This window comes from Chanos chanos, chromosome 6 (genome assembly GCF_902362185.1).
Source record: "Chanos chanos chromosome 6, fChaCha1.1, whole genome shotgun sequence".
In the NCBI taxonomy this organism is placed as follows: Eukaryota; Metazoa; Chordata; class Actinopteri; order Gonorynchiformes; family Chanidae; genus Chanos; species Chanos chanos.
The window spans coordinates 217,501-232,139 of NC_044500.1; the positions used below are offsets into that span (position 1 = coordinate 217,501).

The window sequence follows — 14,639 nt, forward strand, 5'->3', positions numbered from 1 at the left end:
ATAGTGCTGTTATACAGTGAGACGCATAGTGCTGTTATACAGTGAGATGCATAGTGCTGTTATACAGTGAGATGCATAGTGCTGTTATACAGTGAGACGTATAGTGCTGTTATACAGTAAGATGCATAGTGCTGTTATACAGTGAGGTGCATAGTGCTGTTATACAGTAAGATGCATAGTGCTGTTATACAGTGAGACGCATAGTGCTGTTATACAGTGAGATGCATAGTGCTGTTATACAGTGAGGTGCATAGTGCTGTTATACAGTGAGGTGCATAGTGCTATTATACAGTGAGATGCATAGTGCTGTTATACAGTAAGATGCATAGTGCTGTTATACAGTGAGGTGCATAGTGCTGTTATACAGTAAGATGCATAGTGCTGTTATACAGTGAGGTGCATAGTGCTGTTATACAGTAAGATGCATAGTGCTGTTATACAGTGAGACGCATAGTGCTGTTATACAGTGAGGTGCATAGTGCTGTTATACAGTGAGATGCATAGTGCTGTTATACAGTAAGATGCATAGTGCTGTTATACAGTGAGATGCATAGTGCTGTTATACAGTGAGGTGCATAGTGCTGTTATACAGTGAGGTGCATAGTGCTGTTATACAGTGAGGTGCATAGTGCTGTTATACAGTAAGATGCATAGTGCTGTTATACAGTGAGGTGCATAGTGCTGTTATACAGTGAGATGCATAGTGCTGTTATACAGTGAGATGCATAGTGCTGTTATACAGTGAGGTGCATAGTGCTGTTATACAGTAAGATGCATAGTGCTGTTATACAGTGAGATGCATAGTGCTGTTATACAGTGAGGTGCATAGTGCTGTTATACAGTGAGGTGTATAGTGCTGTTATACAGTGAGGTGCATAGTGCTGTTATACAGTAAGATGTATAGTGCCGTTATACAGTGAGGTGCATAGTGCCGTTATACAGTGAGGTGCATAGTGCCGTTATACAGTGAGGTGCATAGTGCTGTTATACAGTGAGATGCATAGTGCTGTTATACAGTGAGGTGCATAGTGCTGTTATACAGTAAGATGCATAGTGCTGTTATACAGTGAGATGCATAGTGCTGTTATACAGTAAGACGCATAGTGCTGTTATACAGTAAGATGCATAGTGCTGTTATACAGTAAGATGCATAGTGCTGTTATACAGTAAGACGCATAGTGCTGTTATACAGTAAGATGCATAGTGCTGTTATACAGTGAGGTGCATAGTGCTGTTATACAGTGAGACATATAGTGCTGTTATACAGTAAGATGCATAGTGCTGTTATACAGTAAGATGCATAGTGCTGTTATACAGTGAGATGCATAGTGCTGTTATACAGTGAGATGCATAGTGCTGTTATACAGTGAGATGCATAGTGCTGTTATACAGTGAGGTGCATAGTGCTGTTATACAGTAAGACGCATAGTGCTGTTATACAGTAAGATGCATAGTGCTGTTATACAGTAAGATGCATAGTGCTGTTATACAGTAAGACGCATAGTGCTGTTATACAGTAAGATGCATAGTGCTGTTATACAGTGAGGTGCATAGTGCTGTTATACAGTGAGACATATAGTGCTGTTATACAGTAAGATGCATAGTGCTGTTATACAGTAAGATGCATAGTGCTGTTATACAGTGAGATGCATAGTGCTGTTATACAGTGAGATGCATAGTGCTGTTATACAGTGAGATGCATAGTGCTGTTATACAGTAAGATGCATAGTGCTGTTATACAGTGAGGTGCATAGTGCTGTTATACAGTGAGATGCATAGTGCTGTTATACAGTGAGATGCATAGTGCTGTTATACAGTGAGATGCATAGTGCTGTTATACAGTGAGACGCATAGTGCTGTTAAAATTTGACTGAACTCTTACAAGTGTATAAGAGGGACTGATGCACTGAGCTCACCTGTCCCGGTCGTGCTTTGAAATGGCTCTTGAGCATGCACACCTCGATGACATCACAAGGGTGTCTGGTGACAGAAACTATGGTAACTGGAGCGCTGCTTCGGATGTAGCGATAGAATCTCTCGACACAGTACAGGCACAGTGGAGCTGAGACCCACAGCCAGGTCTGGAACAGACACACACACATGCACAAGCACACACGCACACGCACACGCGCACGCACACACACACACACAGACATTTAAATAAACATAAAAATACATATATTCACACACACACACACATTTAAATAAATATAAACACAAACACAAAAATACACATATTCATATATGTCCATACACACACATTCACATTTAAATAAACACACACACACACACTTAAATGAACACAAACATATAAAAATATATATATATATATATATATATATATATTTATATGCACACATACACACACATACACAGACACATATTTATATACAGACACACACACTCATACACTGTAACAACCTCGCCTCCTCCCAGGCCGACTTCAGCCATTCAGCATTCTTTGTCACCGGTCTACTGATCATCAGTCTGATCACCACTTATCTCCCTCACCTGTTCACCCTTATACACACACACATTTAAATAAACACACACACACACACGCACACACTCATCTCCCTCACCTGTTCACCCTTATACACACACACATTTAAATAAACACACACACACACACACACATTTTCCTCCCTCACTTGTTCACCCTTATGCACACACACATTTAAATAAACACACACACACACACACACAAATAAACACACACACACACACACACACACACACACAGTCATCTCCCTCACCTGTTCACCCTTATACACATACACATTTAAATAAACACACACACACACACACACAGTTATCTACCTCACCTGTTCACCCTTTGTTTTCATTGAGTTGCTCCCCTATTGATTCCCTTCTGTTTGGCCGGTCCATCGCAAAGTCTACGCTTACCATGTGCAGTCTGCACATTTCCCTGTTTCCTGAACCCTGCCTGACGAACACTGTTTACGGAACTCTACCTGACAAACTGTTTCCCTAAACTCTACCTGACGAACTCTGTTTGCCGAACTCTGACTATGAACTCCAACCACGAACTCTGATTGCAAATTCTGGCTGATTCCTGTCTGTTTCCCTGTTCTGAAGTCCTGTCTGTTTCTGTGTGGATCCTGTCTGTTCTGAAGTCCTGTTTATTTCTGTGTGGATCCTGTCTGTTCTGAAGTCCTGTTTATTTCTGTGTGGATCCTGTCTGTTCTGAAGTCCTGTTTGTTTCTGTGTGGATCCTGTCTGTTCTGAAGTCCTGTCTGTTTCTGTGTGGATCCTGTCTGTTCTGAAGTCCTGTCTGTTTCTGTGTGGATCCTGTCTGTTCTGAAGTCCTGTTTGTTTCTGTGTGGATCCTGTCTGTTCTGAAGTCCTGTCTGTTTCTGTGTGGATCCTGTCTGTTCTGAAGTCCTGTTTGTTTCTGTGTGGATCCTGTCTGTTCTGAAGTCCTGTCTGTTTCTGTGTGGATCCTGTCTGTTCTGAAGTCCTGTTTGTTTCTGTGTGGATCCTGTCTGTTCTGAAGTCCTGTCTGTTTCTGTGTGGATCCTGTCTGTTCTGAAGTCCTGTTTGTTTCTGTGTGGATCCTGTCTGTTCTGAAGTCCTGTCTGTTTCTGTGTGGATCCTGTCTGTTCTGAAGTCCTGTTTGTTTCTGTGTGGATCCTGTCTGTTCTGAAGTCCTGTTTGTTTCTGTGTGGATCCTGTCTGTTCTGAAGTCCTGTCTGTTTCTGTGTGGATCCTGTCTGTTCTGAAGTCCTGTTTGTTTCTGTGTGGATCCTGTCTGTTCTGAAGTCCTGGCTGAACTCTGTTATTCCGCACTTACGTCCACCTTTCTGGTTCACTCCTCATATACACACACACTTAAATAAACACAAACACATAGAAATACACATTTTCATACATACACATACACATTTAAATAAACACAGACACACACACACACATTTTCCTCTCTCTCTCTCTCTCACATACACACACACACACATACATACACATTTAAATAAACACAAACACATGAAAATACACATATTCATACATACACACAGACACAGACACACACACACACTCATGTGTGTATGTGTGTGTGTATGTGTGTGCGTGTGTGTGTGTGCGCGCGCGTGTGTGCACATGTGTATGTGCGTGCGTGTGTGTTATATAATTACACACATTTTAATAAACATACATAAAAACACATAAAAATACACATATTCATACATATATAAACAAACCCACACACACATGCACACACCTCAGGAAAGTGGGGCTGAAATTTGGCATCCTCCTGACAGACTGGCTCAGTCACCTCCAGACCTCCAGCCCCGAGATCCATTCCTGTCTCCTGAAGGGCCTGTCTCACTGGACTCACACTGGTGGTGTTGGTGCTCAGGCAGCCAGGAGGGTGTGTGCCCACATTGGTCTGGTATTTCAGGGCGCCCCTTTAGAACAAGCCATTGTTTACATCTTCAGACACTTATTAAACGTATGCTCTCGTCTGATGAGAAATAAGTCACATACATTAAACGTATGTTCTCGTCTGATGAGAAATAAGTCACATACATTAAACGTATGCTCTCGTCTAATGAGAAATAAGTCACATACATTAAACGTATGTTCTCGTCTAATGAGAAATAAGTCACATACATTAAACGTATGTTCTCGTCTAATGAGAAATAAGTCACATACATTAAACGTATGTTCTTGTCTAATGAGAAATAAGTCACATACATTAAACGTATGTTCTCGTCTAATGAGAAATAAGTCACATACATTAAACGTATGTTCTCGTCTAATGAGAAATAAGTCACATACATTAAACCTATGTTCTCGTCTAATGAGAAATAAGTCACATACATTAAACTCGTTCATTTAGGCTATGATTTAACCACCCTTCTCAACCCCAACCCCCCCAAATTGTCTCCAAACTTCCTCCTCACCAACATCCTGAACTCCCACCTCGTCCAAATGGGAATATCGAATATGATTACTCATTTGTGACGGCATCATACAAAAGTAAAAATCACCGGTACAAGGAAAAAACAGTTGAGTGCGAGCCGCATATTTGGCCAGTTTGCCACTGTTTACAAGTTAGTTTACAAATAAATTCATAATAAATGAAAAGAAATTTCATGTCTTGCATGTCTTTTTTCACTGTACCGAACCGTGACTTCAAACCAAGGTACCGTTACACCCCTAGGCAGTGTGGATCCGAGCCAGGTTTTTACCACTAAAGCTTCTCTCCGCTTCCACCGAAGACACAGGGATGACCAACAACAGCCTAACCAGAACCTCATCCTGACGAACAGGCCTCTAACTTCAACTGGCATTGCTTTCAAGATATGGGCAGCTTCATTACTGGACTTGTCGATGTTTTTCATCCTAATCATGGCCAGCTGCACTTTCAGCTTCTTACTGAGCTCTGAATACTGATCTAATGCCTCATCTATTACACCTGTCAAGAGAATGTTCTCAAGTTTGCCAGGTTTTTGCAAGTCAGTCTAATCAAACCTTTTTGAAAACTGCATGTCCAATGTGTCTAGTACTTTGTGAAACTCAGCCCTGTAGACGTCTACTCTGGAATATGCTGGTTTGCCTCGTCTGCACCATCCCTACCTAAATCTACGCCTAGTGTAGCCTCAAATTATGACTTTATTCTTGTGATATTATGACTTTTTTTTTTTTTTTAAAAAATACAACTTTATTCTCATAATGTTACAACTTTATTCTGGTAATCACCAAATTTTTTTCCCCCTCAGTGTGGCCCTAATACTCCACCGTAATGCATTTGCAGGTCGTTAAACCGTTACAGTTAAACGAGACAGCGACATCTAATAAAGTCACCTTATGCCAGAGCATGTGGACCAAAACATTACAAACTCTAATGTATGTTTTGGCACATGTCTTTAAGTTTAAGTCCTTGTGACACGTGTCATGTGACTTTTAGACCTGCCCATCTTTATTTTTAGCTATTCTCTTCAGTCAGAAGTCGTTTTTTTTTGTGCTTTGAAAGAGACATGTTGGTTTTGTTTTTAAGGAACTATACTCACGTGTTCCTCACATAAAAAGATGTTGGTACACGAGCCTTTGGCCTTTAGTGGTTTTCACAGTTTGTTTCCAGTGACTCTGCATTTGTCAGTCTGTGTTCCCTTTAGAGCCTTTTAAACATCTCTCCAAATATGGAAATCTGCTATATAGTATTTCATATCTCATTCCTATCAAAACTGAATCGAATCGGAATCGAATCATACCAGATTGAATCGAATCGTTAGCTTGTATATAGTAATCGAATCGAATCGGGACATCTGTGCCAATACCCATTCCTATAAGTTATGTTAAGTTACACATTTTGTCTAGAGAAAAATAAACACAGCAGTGGGAGTGGTGATTGCAGGAGGAAGAGATAGAGAGAGTGGAGGAGAGAAAACAAGGGATGGAGAGCAAAAGATGGAAAGAGAGGGACAAACTTACCCTGCCACATGCACCATCAGTAAAATGTAGAAGATGATGAAGAGGTTATGAGTGTACCAGAAAACCTCATAACTGCTGACCCTGAAATCACACATATCACATACACACCCACTGAATACACAACACAACACTTATACACACACACCGAAATCACAACACACGTACACACGCACTGAATACACAACACAACACTTATACACACACACCGAAATCACAACGCAACACGACACATATACACATGCACTGAAATCACAACACACGTACACACGCACTGAATACACAACACAACACTTATACACACACACCGAAATCACAACACACGTACACACGCACTGAATACACAACACTTATACACACACACCGAAATCACAACACATGTACACACACACTGAATACACAACACAACACTTATACACACACACCGAAATCACAACACATGTACACACACACTGAATACACAACACAACACTTATACACACACACCGAAATCACAACACACGTACACATCCACTGAATACACAACACAACACTTATACACACACACTGAATACACAACACAACACTTATACACGTACACACGCACTGAATACACAACACTTATACACACACACCGAAATCACAACACACGTACACACCCACTGAATACACAACACATGTACACACACACTGAATACACAACACAACACTTGTACACACACACCGAAATCACAACACACGTACACATGCACTGAATACACAACACAACACTTATACACACACACTGAATACACAACACAACACTTATACACACACACCGAAATCACAACACAACATGACACATATACACATGCACTGAAATCACAACACACGTACACACGCACTGAATACACAACACATGTACACACCCACTGAATACACAACACAACACTTATACACACACACTGAAATCACAACACACGTACACACACACTGAATACATAACACAACACTTATACACACACACCGAAATCACAACGCAACACGACACATATACACATGCACTGAAATCACAACACACGTACACACGCACTGAATACACAACACAACACTTATACACACACACCGAAATCACAACACAACACTTATACACACACACCGAAATCACAACACACGTACACATGCACTGAATACACAACACAACACTTATACACACACACCGAAATCACAACACACGTACACACACACTGAAAACACAACACAACACTTATACACACACACTGAAATCACAACACACGTACACATGCACTGAATACACAACACTTATACACACACACCGAAAACACAACACAACACATATACACACACACACCGAAATCACAACACACGTACACACACACTGAAAACACAACACAACACTTATACACACACACTGAATACACAACACAACACTTATACACACACACTGAAATCACAACACAACACATATACACACACACACCGAAATCACAACACACGTACACACACACTGAAAACACAACACAACACTTATACACACATACCAAAATCACAACACAACACTTGTACACACACACTGAAATCACAACACACGTACACATGCACTGAATACACAACACACATACACATGCACTGAATACACAACACACGTACACATGCACTGAATACACAACACACGTACACATGCACTGAATACACAACACACGTACACATGCACTAAATACACATCACATGTACACACACACTGAAAACAAAACACAACACATATACACACACACACCGAAATCACAACACATGTACACACACACTGAAAACACAACACATCCCTACACACAAGGCAATCTCAGTCCAGACGGATTTTGTTTATGGTTCCCCGATGGTGGAATGAGCTACCAACTGCCATCAGAGCAGGGGCATCCCTCTCTATCTTCAAGAACCTCTCGAAGACTCACCTCTTCCAAGAGCACCTCCTCCCCTAATACCTAACACGTCTAACACCCTAACATGCCTAACTCTCACTTACTGTGTCTGATGTGTCTGATCTTTAAGGCGGATGAGTGTGTGTGATCTTTAAGGCGGATGTATGTGTCTGATTTTTATGGTGGATGTGTGTGTCTCTGATCTTTAAGGTGGATGTGTGTGTGTGTCTGATCTTTAAGGCGGATGTGTGTGTGTCTGATCTTTAAGGTGGATGTGTGTGCCTGATCTTTAAGGCAGATGTGTGTCTCTGATCTTTAAGGCAGATGTGTGTGTCTCTGATCTTTAAGGCGGATGTGTGTGTGTGTGTCTGATCTTTAAGGCGGATGTGTGTGTGTCTGATCTTTAAGGTGGATGTGTGTGTCTCTGATCTTTAAGGTGGATGTGTGTGTCTCTGATCTTTAAGGCGGATGTGTGTGTCTGATCTTTAAGGCGGATGTGTGTGTCTGATCTTTAAGGTGGATGTGTGTGTCTGATCTTTAAGGCGGATGTGTGTGTGTCTGATCTTTAAGGCGGATGTGTGTGTCTGATCTTTAAGGCGGATGTGTGTGTCTCTGATCTTTAAGGCGGATGTGTGTGTCTCTGATCTTTAAGGTGGATGTGTGTGTCTCTGATCTTTAAGGTGGATGTGTGTGTCTGATCTTTAAGGCGGATGTGTGTGTGTCTGATCTTTAAGGCGGATGTGTGTGTCTCTGATCTTTAAGGCGGATGTGTGTGTCTCTGATCTTTAAGGCGGATGTGTGTGTGTCTGATCTTTAAGGTGGATGTGTGTGTCTGATCTTTAAGGTGGATGTGTGTGTGTGTCTGATCTTTAAGGCGGATGTGTGTGTGTGTCTGATCTTTAAGGCGGATGTGTGTGTCTGATCTTTAAGGCGGATGTGTGTGTCTCTGATCTTTAAGGCGGATGTGTGTGTCTGATCTTTAAGGCGGATGTGTGTGTCTCTGATCTTTAAGGCGGATGTGTGTGTCTGATCTTTAAGGCGGATGTGTGTGTCTCTGATCTTTAAGGTGGATGTGTGTGTCTCTGATCTTTAAGGTGGATGTGTGTGTCTGATCTTTAAGGCGGATGTGTGTGTCTGATCTTTAAGGTGGATGTGTGTGTCTCTGATCTTTAAGGTGGATGTGTGTGTGTGTCTGATCTTTAAGGTGGATGTGTGTGTCTGATCTTTAAGGTGGATGTGTGTGTCTGATCTTTAAGGCGGATGTGTGTGTCTCTGATCTTTAAGGCGGATGTGTGTGTGTCTGATCTTTAAGGCGGATGTGTGTGTGTCTGATCTTTAAGGTGGATGTGTGTGTCTGATCTTTAAGGTGGATGTGTGTGTGTGTCTGATCTTTAAGGCGGATGTGTGTGTCTCTGATCTTTAAGGTGGATGTGTGTGTGTGTCTGATCTTTAAGGTGGATGTGTGTGTGTCTGATCTTTAAGGCGGATGTGTGTGTCTCTGATCTTTAAGGCGGATGTGTGTGTGTCTGATCTTTAAGGTGGATGTGTGTGTCTGATCTTTAAGGTGGATGTGTGTGTGTGTCTGATCTTTAAGGCGGATGTGTGTGTCTCTGATCTTTAAGGTGGATGTGTGTGTGTGTCTGATCTTTAAGGTGGATGTGTGTGTGTCTGATCTTTAAGGCGGATGTGTGTGTGTCTGATCTTTAAGGTGGATGTGTGTGTCTGATCTTTAAGGTGGATGTGTGTGTGTGTCTGATCTTTAAGGCGGATGTGTGTCTCTGATCTTTAAGGCGGATGTGTGTGTGTGTCTGATCTTTAAGGTGGATGTGTGTGTGTGTCTGATCTTTAAGGCGGATGTGTGTGTCTCTGATCTTTAAGGTGGATGTGTGTGTGTCTGATCTTTAAGGTGGATGTGTGTGTCTGATCTTTAAGGCAGATGTGTGTGTCTGATCTTTAAGGTGGATGTGTGTCTCTGATCTTTAAGGCAGATGTGTGTGTCTCTGATCTTTAAGGCAGATGTGTGTGTCTCTGATCTTTAAGGTGGATGTGTGTGTCTGATCTTTAAGGCGGATGTGTGTGTCTCTGATCTTTAGGGCGGATGTGTGTGTGTGATCTTTAAGGTGGATGTGTGTGTCTCTGATCTTTAAGGCGGATGTGTGTGTCTCTGATCTTTAGGGCGGATGTGTGTGTGTGATCTTTAAGGTGGATGTGTGTGTATCTGATCTTTAAGGTGGATGTGTGTGTGTGTCTGATCTTTAAGGTGGATGTGTGTGTCTGATCTTTAAGGCAGATGTGTGTGTGTCTGATCTTTAAGGTGGATGTGTGTGTCTGATCTTTAAGGCGGATGTGTGTGTCTCTGATCTTTAAGGCGGATGTGTGTGTCTCTGATCTTTAAGGCGGATGTGTGTGTCTGATCTTTAAGGCGGATGTGTGTGTCTCTGATCTTTAAGGTGGATGTGTGTGTCTCTGATCTTTAAGGCTGATGTGTGTGTGTCTGATCTTTAAGGTGGATGTGTGTGTCTGATCTTTAAGGTGGATGTGTGTGTGTCTGATCTTTAAGGCGGATGTGTGTGTGTCTGATCTTTAGGGCGGATGTGTGTGTCTCTGATCTTTAAGGCGGATGTGTGTGTCTGATCTTTAAGGTGGATGTGTGTGTGTGTCTGATCTTTAAGGTGGATGTGTGTGTGTGTCTGATCTTTAAGGCTGATGTGTGTGTGTCTGATCTTTAAGGTGGATGTGTGTCTCTGATCTTTAAGGTGGATGTGTGTGTGTCTGATCTTTAAGGTGGATGTGTGTGTGTGTCTGATCTTTAAGGCTGATGTGTGTGTGTCTGATCTTTAAGGTGGATGTGTGTGTGTGTCTGATCTTTAAGGCGGATGTGTGTGTCTCTGATCTTTAAGGCGGATGTGTGTGTGTCTGATCTTTAAGGTGGATGTGTGTGTGTCTGATCTTTAAGGTGGATGTGTGTGTCTGATCTTTAAGGCGGATGTGTGTGTCTCTGATCTTTAAGGTGGATGTGTGTGTCTGATCTTTAAGGTGGATGTGTGTGTCTCTGATCTTTAAGGTGGATGTGTGTGTCTGATCTTTAAGGCAGATGTGTGTGTGTCTGATCTTTAAGGTGGATGTGTGTGTCTGATCTTTAAGGCGGATGTGTGTGTGTGTCTCTGATCTTTAAGGTGGATGTGTGTGTGTCTGATCTTTAAGGCTGATGTGTGTGTGTCTGATCTTTAAGGTGGATGTGTGTGTGTGTCTGATCTTTAAGGCGGATGTGTGTGTGTGTCTGATCTTTAAGGCTGATGTGTGTGTGTCTGATCTTTAAGGCGGATGTGTGTGTCTCTGATCTTTAGGGCGGATGTGTGTGTCTGATCTTTAAGGCTGATGTGTGTGTGTCTGATCTTTAAGGTGGATGTGTGTGTGTGTCTGATCTTTAAGGCTGATGTGTGTGTCTCTGATCTTTAAGGCTAAAGTGTGTAAACTCACCATATACAGACACACACACACACACAAGGCTAAAGAAGGCTAACTCATCTTATACAGACACACACACACACACACACACACACGCGCGCGCGCGCGCGCACACACACGCACGGCTAAAGAAGTCTAACTCACCGTACACACACACACACACACACACAGACACACACACGGCTAAAGAAGGCTAACTCACCGTATACAGACACACACACACACACACACACACACAGACACACACACGGCTAAAGAAGTCTAACTCACCGTACACACACACAGACACACACACACAACTAAAAACGGCTAACTCACCATATACAGACACACACACACACACACACACACGGCTAAAGAAGTCTAACTCACCGTACATACACACACAGACACACACACACACACACACACACACGACTAAAAAGGGCTAACTCACCGTATACAGACACACACACACACACACACACACACGGCTAAAGAAGTCTAACTCACCGTATACAGACACACACACACACACACACACACGGCTAAAGAAGTCTAACTCACCGTATACAGTGGGAAGAAGCGGTGACCATGAGGAACAACACTAGGACCAAAAGGACACCAGTGACCCCTGGAACTGCAGGACGATCAGACCAACCCATCAGAGCAGAGGAACATACAACAGAACAGAGCAATGCAAGCAGAAACACCACATTTATCTCCATATGTGAGATAAAGTCAGTGGGCCTCATTCACCAACCGTTTTCAAGAAGAACTTTCTTTATAAAACCCACTTATGAAGTTTTCACGAAGATTCTGACATTCGACAGTGTTTTCTTATTTGGGATTTGTTCCCAGTTAAGAACAGAATCTACGCACACTCAAGAGCACACTCACACACATTTGAGTGCTGACATGTTCGTGCAAAATAATTGTTTACTGCATTTTCTTTAATTGGACAGTTGTACAATGTTGTAGGATTTAAATTATAATAATATTTTTATCATCTATAATATTTTTTAATAATTATTTTTATTATTTTACAGCATTATGGTCTTTTAAAATAAATGAATACTACGCTAACACTTCATGTAACACTCCAGAACGTAGTGCATATTTATTCATACTTTTGTACAATGAACAAAAAGAGCAACATGAGAGGATAACAACTGATAGAGACTGTGAAGGGTTTTCCCATCTAAAACCAGACAGGCTGTAAAGCAGGCGTGTGAGAATCAGTCAGTTTTACTTTTACATATGGATCTATATTAAAGTACCTGGACAGAGCAAATGCAGCCACTATAGCCTTCGCTCCTGTCTGCTACTGCACACGCATGTTACACTGAACCATTAAAGCCACTGTAGCCTTCGCTCCTGTCTGCTACTGCACACGCATGTTACACTGAACCATTAAAGCCACTGTAGCCTTCACTCCTGTCTGCTACTGCACACGCGTGTTACACTGAACCATTAAAGCCACTGTAGCCTTCACTCCTGTCTGCTACTGTACACGCATGTTGCACTGAACCATTAAAGCCACTGTAGCCTTCACTCCTGTCTGCTACTGTACACGCGTGTTACACTGAACCATTAAAGCCACTGTAGCCTTCACTCCTGTCTGCTACTGCACACGCGTGTTACACTGAACCATTAAAGCCACTGTAGCCTTCACTCCTGTCTGCTACTGCACACGCGTGTTACACTGAACCATTAAAGCCACTGTAGCCTTCACTCCTGTCTGCTACTGCACACGCGTGTTACACTGAACCATTAAAGCCACTGTAGCCTTCACTCCTGTCTGCTACTGTACACGCGTGTTACACTGAACCATTAAAGCCACTGTAGCCTTCGCTCCTGTCTGCGACTGTACACGCGTGTTACACTGAACCATTAAAGCCACTGTAGCCTTCACTCCTGTCTGCTACTGTACACGCATGTTGCACTGAACCATTAAAGCCACTGTAGCCTTCACTCCTGTCTGCTACTGTACACGCGTGTTACGCTGAACCATTAAAGCCACTGTAGCCTTCACTCCTGTCTGCCACTGCACATGCGTGTTACAATGAACCATTAAAGCCACTGTAGCCTTCACTCCTGTCTGCTACTGTACACGTGTGTTACACTGAACCATTAAAGCCACTGTAGCCTTCACTCCTGTCTGCTACTGCACACGCGTGTTACACTGAACCATTAAAGCCACTGTAGCCTTCACTCCTGTCTGCTACTGTACACGTGTGTTATACTGAACCATTAAAGCCACTGTAGCCTTCACTCCTGTCTGCTACTGTACACGCGTGTTACACTGAACCATTAAAGCCACTGTAGCCTTCACTCCTGTCTGCTACTGCACACACGCGTGTTACACTGAACCATTAAAGCCACTGTAGCCTTCACTCCTGTCTGCTACTGCACACGCGTGTTACACTGAACCATTAAAGCCACTGTAGCCTTCACTCCTGTCTGCTACTGTACACGTGTGTTACACTGAACCATTAAAGCCACTGTAGCCTTCGCTCCTGTCTGCGACTGTACACGCGTGTTACACTGAACCATTAAAGCCACTGTAGCCTTCACTCCTGTCTGCTACTGTACACGCATGTTGCACTGAACCATTAAAGCCACTGTAGCCTTCACTCCTGTCTGCTACTGTACACGCGTGTTACGCTGAACCATTAAAGCCACTGTAGCCTTCACTCCTGTCTGCTACTGTACACGCGTGTTACACTGAACCATTAAAGCCACTGTAGCCTTCACTCCTGTCTGCCACTGCACACACGTGTTACACTGAACCATTAAAGCCACTGTAGCCTTCACTCCTGTCTGCCACTGCACACACGTGTT

The 14,639-nt window shown here is 42.7% G+C and overlaps 1 protein-coding gene across 1 annotated transcript in view; it reads right to left on the minus strand.

The window, feature by feature from the left end:
* nox4 (NADPH oxidase 4) overlaps window positions 1–14,639 on the minus strand; it is a 41,714-nt gene that overhangs the window by 13,390 nt on the left and 13,685 nt on the right. Inside the window, exons 7-10 of the mRNA XM_030777615.1 lie at window positions 12,363–12,435; window positions 6,457–6,537; window positions 4,241–4,427; window positions 1,917–2,081 (exon numbers count right to left, since the gene is read on the minus strand). Of these exons, the coding sequence (XP_030633475.1) occupies window positions 1,917–2,081; window positions 4,241–4,427; window positions 6,457–6,537; window positions 12,363–12,435 (506 nt within the window). The remainder of the gene's footprint in view (window positions 1–1,916; window positions 2,082–4,240; window positions 4,428–6,456; window positions 6,538–12,362; window positions 12,436–14,639) is intronic.